This window comes from Papaver somniferum, unplaced genomic scaffold, assembly GCF_003573695.1.
Source record: "Papaver somniferum cultivar HN1 unplaced genomic scaffold, ASM357369v1 unplaced-scaffold_125, whole genome shotgun sequence".
Lineage (NCBI taxonomy): Eukaryota > Viridiplantae > Streptophyta > Magnoliopsida > Ranunculales > Papaveraceae > Papaver > Papaver somniferum.
The window spans coordinates 3,627,353-3,637,807 of record NW_020621603.1 but is presented as its reverse complement, the minus strand read 5'-3'; the positions used below and the strand labels follow the sequence as shown (position 1 = coordinate 3,637,807).

Genomic DNA, 10,455 nt, shown 5'->3' with positions numbered 1-10,455 from the left:
TAACATTATTTGCAACATATGAAACCAATAAAGATTAATACTGCAAAATCATCTTCCAAATAAACTTTAGAATTTAAATAAATCTAAAAACATTGCAAGATGAAAATCGTTGGCAATAGCTATGTGTAATCAGAAAATAGGTTATTCCAATCCCTAGTTATCCTTCTTAAAACACAAGAATAAATTCTCATAAGAAGTTTCATAGACATCAAGAGAAACTCGTAATGCACATACAAGATGATTTTTCCTTAAAGGGTAAAATCAATCTTTTTTGCACGGATTTACACCAAGAATAACTACCAAAGGCTTATAAAAATATTTTATTAACAAATAAGAACATGCAAAGTCATTAACGACCATGCACCATAGTTCACATAAGATGATTGTGAACATTCAAGAATCCCATAGCAATGCGTAGTACTGCCCATTCTTGAACTTCCTTCTTTGTGATTCACCAACAACAATCTTGTAATAGCTACAAATGATCTTAAAAGAGTATTACTCCAAGAATCCAAGTTCCCAAGTCCAAGAGAAGTGGAAAAAATGCGACGAAACAGAGCAAAACACTCAAAAACAAGAGACGGGACAAACACCAACCTTAACTCATCCAAATTAAGGAATTTTCATCACCATTTTGAAGATAATTCAAAGATAAATAGAATAAAAAAATAATGAGGTCATTCCGAGTTTGGATGAAGAAGTTACGGCCAAAACAAGCTTTTTATCAAATACCGAAGACAAAAAAAGTTTGCATACGGGTTTGCAAACGGGATTTCGTGACCTGGAGCAGTTTGCAAACTGGTATGCAAACTGAAGTCCCTGAATTTGATTTTAAATGATGGTATGCATACCTGGTATGTGTACCAAGAAGGCCAAACATCCCGAACTACTATTTTCGAACCTGAACATTTAATAACCTTAAACACAAATCAAGTTAGGTAGACATGAACGATACACAAGGTGCATGGATCATGATAAGCACTTTAAGCAAATAATAAAAACATAAATCTTGCTCAAGTTTATAGACATACCTTTTAGAAAAATCCAATCGTGAATCCTACGACTTTATCATAAATTCAATATCTTACCTAACATAATATGTGCCCCTCAATTCTCGTGCTTCCCTCATCGTATACATAGAAGCGCATTCCTTGATGAGGATGCACTTACAACACAATCAAGTTGTGTTGAGGTGAACAAGGTCTTACTCACCACAAGTGACTGAAACATGCTTTTCCGCAACTATGGATTTTTCACCATCTATAGTTTTTGGCTTATTCCGTTTTACTTTTGGATTATCATGAAAGAGATCAATTTTAGAACCTTTCACAACCAAATCCATCTTTCCAAAGAACTTTCTAAGTTCCAACATCACGAATACTGCCTTCTCCATAGTCATGGAATTTTCTGAGAGACCATTCCTTTTCACACTCAAAGCATCATTGACTTCCTTTGGTATCTGATAGGTGTTGTAAACACCTTAATTATTATCTATTGTTTATGCTTTTTTTGCGATTTATCTTGTGAATTATGTATCTTGTGATTACTTTTGAGCTTATCAGGTACTTTGGAGTCATTTGGAGCAAAAGAAGGAGAAATTACTCATTTAAAGCGAAAAGAAAAGAAAGATCAATTCACAGGCGAGTGATACTTGGAACTGGATAGGTTGTGCAAGAATGAGGTGGAGAATGAACTGTCTGTTCTCTACAACTGACAGTTGAGCAAGAAAGGGAATAGTCAGTCGGTTCTGTGAAACTGACAGCCCAAATGAAATCTGGGTGCCTCTATCATTTGATCTGCTGGGTGTTAATATAAATCCTCATTCCTACCAAGACCTAAAATTTAGAGGGTTTGTCCATCTCTCAATTATTGTACCTGAAATTGAGAAGAAGTGATGTTGGCGGCTGCTGCTGGTGGAAGTAATCGATGAAGAAGAAGGTGGTGATGAAGTTTAGTTTGGAGTTGAGATCGCTGGGGGTTCGCATCTGTTGCAGTCAAGAACACGAGATGAAGAAACAGCTGCTACTGTTGTTGTTGGTTAATGAGGTTAGGGTTCTGCTGAGTTTGAATTCTCAATTGAGAACTCAGTTGAAGAAGAAATTGATGAGTTAGAACGAATCAGGAGAAGTGGGTTTAACTCAGATTTGAAGTTCCAGCGGAGTAAGAGAAGAAGTGATGCTCGAAACAATCCAGAGAGAATATATGGAATTAGTTGAAGTTGTTGCTGTGATTTGAAGCGAGAAGATGAATCAGATGGTGATTTTCCACAAATTGAAGTATGGGTTTGTTGAATGTGAAGATGGATTTGTGTTGATGTTGTTTCATGTGAAGAATAATGGGATTATGAAGAAGTTCTTGAGTTCAGTTGGCCTAGAAGTCAGTGATATGGGGTTTTTGAGTTTGTTATCTGAACAAGGAAGCTTCAGAGGTCATTGAGCTGAGAAGATATGCAAGGAAGTTGAGCAGCTGTAAATGCAAGCCATGATGTTGAGCTTCAGGTTACAAGAAGATAGAAATGAGACAGAGAATGAGTTGAGATCCAGCTGACATCTTTGTTGGTTTGAGTCAGTAAGTTACATGGGTTGCTGCCCTTGGAGTTTGTTGGTGGCAGAGAGAAGGAGCTGCAAAGACTGAACTGAAATGCAGAGTTGGTGGTTAGGTTGCGGCAATTGTGTCGATTCAGGATAGAGACTGAGCTGAGTTACTTCCTGGAAAAACTCAGATATGGTTGAGCAGAATGTGGTGGTGTATGCAGTTGCAAGTGGAAATGGAGTTGCTGGCATTGAAGTTTGCAAGGAATTGGTGCAGCTGTTGAGCACTGATGGTGTTTCTTGGTTGGAATTTATTAAGATTGTAGTCGCTGCGGAAGTCAGGGAAGAAGAGGAGCTACAACTGTGACGTGACATGGGTCTGCAATGGAGTAGTTGAGACTGATGCAGGTGAAATGCAGAGAATACAAATGGTCTTGAGGTGGTTTTGTTGTGCTGCAGGAAAGAAGAGTTAGTGTTGCTGCAATGTAAAGAATGGACTGAACTGGGTTTTGCAGATGCAAGGAGTTAACTGGAGCTGTAATCAATGGAAGCAGTTTGAATGTATGTGGAGCTAAGAAGATGAAATGGTAGTGATGGAACTGATGGCTAGAGCTGAGTATGGAATGACTGCAGAATTCGTATGCAAGTGATGGTTCAACTTATGTTACAGACAGCTGAAAGAAATGAGTTGTTTCTGGTGGATTAGGAAGAGCAGGTGATCAAGTTGAAGCTGCATTTCAAGAGTTTGAGGTGCAGTTGATTCTAGTAGAGGCAAGGATGGAAAAGAGTGGTGTTGTGTATGATGCATCGCAGCTGGAGATTGAATGAGCTGAAATGAGAAACTGAGGTTGATGTATGAACCAATAGGTGTATGTTAGGCTGTTATCATAGGGGAAGACTGAAATGGCCTGGAATCGGCTGGAAATCACCTAGAAACATCCAGAACTCGGCCGAATCAGATTCAGGAGAGTTGGTTCACCGATCCAGGTATTACTCAGATGGATTTGGATTGTATTTGACTGGGCTTGACTAATAGGCTGTGAGAGACTTATTTTGGAATCATGGGCAGAATTGAAAATTTATAAACAAGGGTTTGAGAACACTACAGGGAGATCTTATCTCTTCTTCTACTTTTGTTCTAGGGTTTGTGAACATGATAGATTTATTAATTCTTTGGATGAACTCCGTGAACATGAGCTAGTTTTCTTTTGGTTAAGGAATAAGTTGGATTTCCAAACATGGGTTGTGTTCAATAAATTAGTTTTGTCTCCCTACTTATCGTTTATGATTTATTGGTGATATTGTTACATGATTTGAATGCTTGTTTGGTTGAGTCTAGAATCAATTGAGTTTGTTTTCATCTCTATTGCTAGATTAGGATTTATTATACGCAAAAGTGATAGATTCTTGATTACAAGTAGCATAATTGTGATTATTGCTTGAAGTGATACATCCTAGTAGTCACAAGTGAGTCATAACCTTTGTTAAATCGGATTAGTGCTTTTACACGTTCGATTACTTTGATTGGCCTGATTTCATAGAACTTAATGCATCTAGGGAATTAAACTTGATTAGTGCTTTTACACGTTAGGTTGTTCTCTAAGATAGAATTCGTATTCGAATCTTTTAATGTGTTTGTTGATGATAAGAGGAGATTTGCGAGATAAACTTGCGATCAAGGTATCCTAGGGACTTTGATAAAGGTTGAGATTAAATATCAATTCTAATTATTTAAATGTTTCGAATACATGCTTGTGAATGAAAACTGATCCTTGACCAATATCTTCATATTATTGATTTGTGTGCTTTATTTCTTTGTTTTTCTTTTATTTTAGTTTACTTTATAAAAGTCAGAAAATCCACCCTTTGTTTATATAAGAAATCGAAACAAACGACAACCTAGACCTCTCTATGGGAATGATCCTTTCTTGCCCTTGCTTCATTATATATTTTGAGTAGTAAGAAAGTGTAATTATTTTTGACGTCTACGACAGCGATCAGTATCCACTTCTGAGTGTGTTTAGGAACAACCGTAACCTTCTTCCCATCACTCTCTTCTAGAATTCTCGGAAGAGAATTGGATTGACTATTCTTTTGCAAGTTAGTCTTTCTCCAATTGGGAGCATCGGATCTTGTCTTCATTTTTACGAAATTATCCTTTTGATAACCATTACGATTGTGAAAAGGATTCATATGACGTTTATAGGCGAATCAAGGTTTATCACAGCACTGATTCCTTTGCCTAAAGGTTGGATAGTTACAACCTGTAATGGAAGGGGATTAGTATTAACATAACATCTTGGTTTCACAACTTCTTGTGATTCCCAAACAAAAACATCATGAAGTTTCTTATTCCTTATACGAAAACGACATCACCTTTCCGGGTGACCTTTGTTTCCGCAATAATGACAAATATAAGGAACGTTCTTACCTGGATTCATGTGTGATGTTTTTGGAGGTTGATATATTTTGCTCTTTCGAACCTTAACTACCGGTGAAGGAATTTCACTTTTTCCATCAGTGAAAACCTTTTGTCGAGAAGAATCACTAGCCTTGACAAATTGTACCTCTTTTCTAGTTTTTGGAGCATCTATTCCTTATAGCCCAATCCTCGTGTATAACGATGATTTTTACTTGCTCCTAGCATAGTGATTAATTTGCTTGAACTAGTATTGAACTTTTTCAAGTCATCTTCCAACATCTTGCATTTATCAAGAGCAGCAGCTAAATCAGCTTCAAGGCATTTTTCTCGAGCGAAATAAGCGTTTTCTCTGTCATCAAAACTTGCTTGCTGAGAGTTAACCCTTGCTTCAGTTTCTGCAAGTTTCTCTTCCAACAAGAAGTATTTTTGATAAACATTATCACATTCAAGTGACTTTCTGCTCAGGTTTTCCTCGGAATCTTTGAGGATCGATTCACAAGAGCGATTCTATCCATAAAGACCTCTGTAAATCCTTTTCAATTTCTTTTTTTTCTCGACAGAGAGGAGTCATTAGAGGTGTGACATGATAAGTTCTCATCTTCTTCTTTTCCAACGAATTCTAAATCTTAACATACTCTGATATTTCCTCATCAACATCTCTATCAATCTCTGAATCACCTTCATCAGAAAGTTCATCCAACTATTATTCTAGGCGTGTTTCTCAATCAACAGTTTCTACATCAAGATATTGTTTAGATGTTGACTTAGATATGAGAGTCCTCTCAGGTGAATCCAAGTTTTGAGAAACATCTGGTAATTTCTGACCTGGTACGTTATTAGAGATAGACTCGTCCATAAAAATCAGATTGCGTCAAACACAGACTTATCAGGTCTTGGCGTGTTTGCCTGCTCTGATACCAATTGAAAAAGCGAGGGTCTAACAACCACACCCAATATTTCGTTAGGCAATCTGTATGGACTAACTCCAATATAATTCCAAGAGAATCAACTAGACATTTAGACTCAATCAAGGAAAATATATCCAAGAGTTATATCTCTGTTTCTCAATGTATCAGCAAATCAAACAGATCGAATCCGTGAGCTTGATTATTATGAGAAACAACTTGAAAGGTACCAAAGATCAATGTTCAAGTGTCAATCAATTTCAATCAACAGCCAAAGGTTGGATTTACCAATTGATTGAACTACGCATAACCTGTGATATTTCAATTGTATACAAAATATAATGCAGAAAAGAAATAACACAAACACCAGAAGTTTTGTTAACGAGTAAACCGCAAATGCATAAAAACCCCGGGACCTAGTCCAGATTTGAACACCACACTGTATTAAGCCGCTACAGACTCTACCCCACTACAAGTTAACTTCAGACTGGAATGTAGTTGATCCCTAACCAATCTACACTGATTAAGGTACAATCGCGTTCCTTACGCCTCTGAATCCCAGTAGGACTCTACACACTTGATTCCCTTAGCTGATCTCACCCACAACTAGGAGTTGCTACGACCCAAAGTCGAAGACTTGATAAACAAATCTGTCTCACACAGAAAAGTCTATTGAATAGATAAATCTGTCTCCCATAGAAATACCTACGAATTTTTTTTCCGTATTTTGATAAATCAAGGTGAACAAGAACTAATTGATACTCCAGACTTATATTCCCGAAGAACAGCCTAGTAATATCAATCACCTCATAATGATCTTAACCGTATGGAAGCGGAACAAGATATTGTGGAATCACAAACGATGAGACGAAGATGTTTGTGACTACTTTTTATCTTACTATCGGAGATTGAATCTCGAGCAAATCTTAGAGAAGATAGTACTCAATACGATAGAACAAAGTAAGATCAAAAAACACAACTACAGAGACAATAATTGGATATGGATTCAGAATCCTAATGAAGTCTTTAAGTCGTTAACCTATAATGGTTTTAGAAAAACCCAGGTTAAAGGATAATCGACTCTAGTCGCAACTAGTGTCACACAGGAGGTGTGGGGATTAGGTTTCCCAGTTGATAGAGTTCTCCCTTATATAGTCTTCAAATCAGGGTTTGCAATCAATGTTACCTTGGTAAAAAAGCATTCAATATTCATTGTTTGATGAAAGCCTGATTAGATTTAAGATAATATCTTTCAACCGTTAGATTGAACTTAGCTTGTTACACACAAATGAGTTGTCCCTTCATTTAGATATGGGTAACCGTACCTAAACGTGTACACATGGATGGCTCAACAGTAGTTAACCGAAGTTAACCATATGAACACTTTCATATCAACCTTGTGCATCTTAATCACAACTAGTTCAAATGACTCAAATAAAACTAGTTATAGAGTTGTTCAATTGTTTATATTCTCATAGAAGTATACAAGATGTAATTGAAGCAAAATCGATTTTGATTCACTCGAATCAATTCATGAACATTATAGCCACTGTTCGTAAAGATTGCATTCCTTATTATATAAATGTATTTGTTCACGAATAAACCGATTTTAGAACTTAACCCACTCAGGTATGCAAACGAGTATGCATACCTAGAGTTCCCGGATCTGGTCAGTTCGCCAGTATGCAAACGGGTACGCATACTGTCGTTCACGACCAACATCAGTTGAATTAGTATGCAAACGGGTAAGCATACTAAATTCCCGGATCTGAACTGTTACGCCAGTATGCATACGGGTATGCATACTAAGTTCCCGGACTTCAACTGTTAAACCATTACGTATACGGGTATGCATACTATGGTTCCCGGACTTGGAGTAACTTGCAACAGTTAGCATACAAGTGCATAATGTGCTATATCCAATCAATGGTTAATTGTTCTAAACTCCATTTTAATCATTGAAACATTCTTCGAATACGGGAATAGCTGTCTCACACAAACTACTTGCTTCAAAGCAATTTTCAAGTTATCAATACGAAACATTCCGAGTCTACATCAAATGTCTGTCTCACACAAATCATGTAAGATGTTACCAGGCGATTTTCACATGATCATCTTTTGACTTTCATCAAGAATATAAAATAAACTTGGTTAAAGTGAAAGCTTACCGACACATATTTCGAAAAACGTATCAGCGAGTTAAACTCAGCTCGAAATATCAAATATATATAATGTAAAGTCTATATAGCTACACGACTTTTGTCTCAATAGGAGATAAAATAGAAATAAACTTCTGAGTGATAGATGAGTTTGTTGATGAAGTTCCACAAGCTCCCCTTATAGTTCTTCGTCTTCAATATATGAATGCCGTGAAGTCTAGCTAAATCTCTCCTAATCTGAGACATAGCTATAAGTAGACTAGAAATCAAGACTTATAGTTTTGACAACTAAACTTGACAAACAAACTGGAGATAGCAACGCTTGCGAGTTCGACCGAGCAGTGTTCTAACAAGATTGAATCATAGTAACTTTACCAGCAGTTGATAGAGTATCTTTCTATCCAACTAGTATGCATTTTAATTTATCTATACAAGGTTTGAAGGCTTGCACTTTTCTTTTGTTAGTGAAGAGAAGGGAACCCAGATATTTATCCTTGATATCTATCTTTTGAACCTTCGTAAGTTGGCTTATACTATCAGTAATGTCAGGAGCAGTATTTTTACTGAAGAATATGCCAGACTTAGAAAAGTTTATCATTTTCCCTGAAGAGTGATTGAAGTCCTGAAAGATTTTGATGAAATTGTTGCATTCTTCCATATTAGCTTTACAGAATATCATAAAATCATCAGCAAAGAGAAGATGACTAATAGCAGGAGCATCAACACATATTTTGACACCATGAATCATGTTTTGAGCTTCAGCATGCATAAGATATCTGGAAAGAGCCTCCATGCAGAAAAGGAACAGGTAGGGGGAGAGACGATCACCTTTTCTGAGACCTCTAGAGGGTTTGAAGAATTTACCAGGAGAACCATTCACAAGCACAACAAGGTTAGTAGTAGAGATACATTACATAATCAGATTGCACCACTGAGAACTGAAACCAATTTTAGCCATAATTTGTATAAGGAATTCCCAGCTGACTCTGTCAAAAACCTTTGTCATGTGAATCTTGATACCCATAATGCCTTTAGATCCTTTTTCCCATGTCTGGTATTCATAGGATGGATAAGCTCATGAGCAATGACAATGTTGTCAGAATATATCTTCCATGAATGAATGTTGATTGAAAAGGGTATATGAGTTTAGGTAGTACAGGTTTAAGTTTTTGAGAAAGAAGTTTGGATATAATTTTGTAGGTGGTGTTGCATAAAGAGGTAGGCCTGAAGTGGGAAGGAGAAGTTGGGTGTTCAGTTTTAGGAATAAGGGATATGAAGGTAGAGTATATTTCCTTAAGCAGGAAACTAGAATTGAATTCTTTTTGAACCATAGTAGTAATATATTCCCCGATAATGTCCCAATTGTCTTGAAAGAAGTTTGGAGGAAAACCATTAGGCCTAGGGATTTTATCACCAACCATGCTTAAGAGTGTGTTTTTGATTTCAGAGGTATCAGGAACTTTGAGAAGGTTTATGTTTTCAGTGAAGGTGATAGTGGAAGGTATGAGGTTTGTAATGGCTCGGTTTATGTGGATGGTTTCAGCAGTAGCCATATTAGCAAAGTGATTGGTGAATCAGTTGGTAACGTCCTTGCTATTATGAATCCATGTTCCATCTTCCTTTTGAATATAGTCAATTTTGTTCCATTTATATCTTTTCTTGGTAGAGTCATGGAAGAACTTGGTGTTTCTATCTCCCAGCTTTATGAGTTGGTCTCTGCTTTTTGTTTTCCAAAAACACTCTTGAACATTTTGCCAATGTTCCACCTTCTTCTTAGCTCCATTAATATCCCTTTCTCTGTTGATGCTGAACTGATTTTTGGTCACCCAATCAAGGTGCTGGAGACTGTCTTCAAGGTTAGTTTTGATATTACCATAGATTTCTTTTTTCCATAATATCACCATGACTTTAACATCTCTGAGTTTTCTGGCTATTCTAATAGCAAAAGAGCCTTTGTGATTTTTCTTCCAACATTCAACAATGATGTCTTTGCAATCTTGATGGTTGAGCCAAGGACCAAAGAATTTGAAAGGAATGTGGCCTTGTTTCCAGTTGGGATTGGTGTTGAGAATGATTGGGTTGTGGTCATATCGTAAAGATGGTAGGTTTGAGATGGTAGAGTTGGGAAAAATATCTAACCAAGCATCAGTAGCTAGCCCTATGTCTAACCTCTGTTCAGTCAACTGATTTTTCAATCTTCTATTTGTCCAAGTAAAAGGACATTCAGTGTATCCCAAGTCAGTCAGGTTTTCTTCTTCCAACTTTTTCAAGAAGATATCAGCTTCAGAAGTATCAATAAGATGCTGACTATATTTTTCATGATTACGCAACACAAAATTTAGAACCCCCATTATAATCCAAGGTAGAGTATTTACTTTGTATATGTTTTCAATCATTTTCCAAGAATGCAATTTATCTAAGGTAGTATAGGGGCTGCC

The 10,455-nt window shown here is 36.7% G+C and overlaps 1 protein-coding gene across 1 annotated transcript; it reads right to left on the bottom strand.

Annotated features, from left to right (window-relative positions):
• Positions 1-9,591: 9,591 nt before the first annotated feature.
• LOC113331583 lies at positions 9,592-10,368 on the bottom strand. The gene has a single exon (XM_026578285.1). The coding sequence runs from the start codon at positions 10,366-10,368 to the stop codon at positions 9,592-9,594; it is 777 nt and encodes a 258-aa protein (XP_026434070.1).
• Positions 10,369-10,455: the final 87 nt, after the last annotated feature.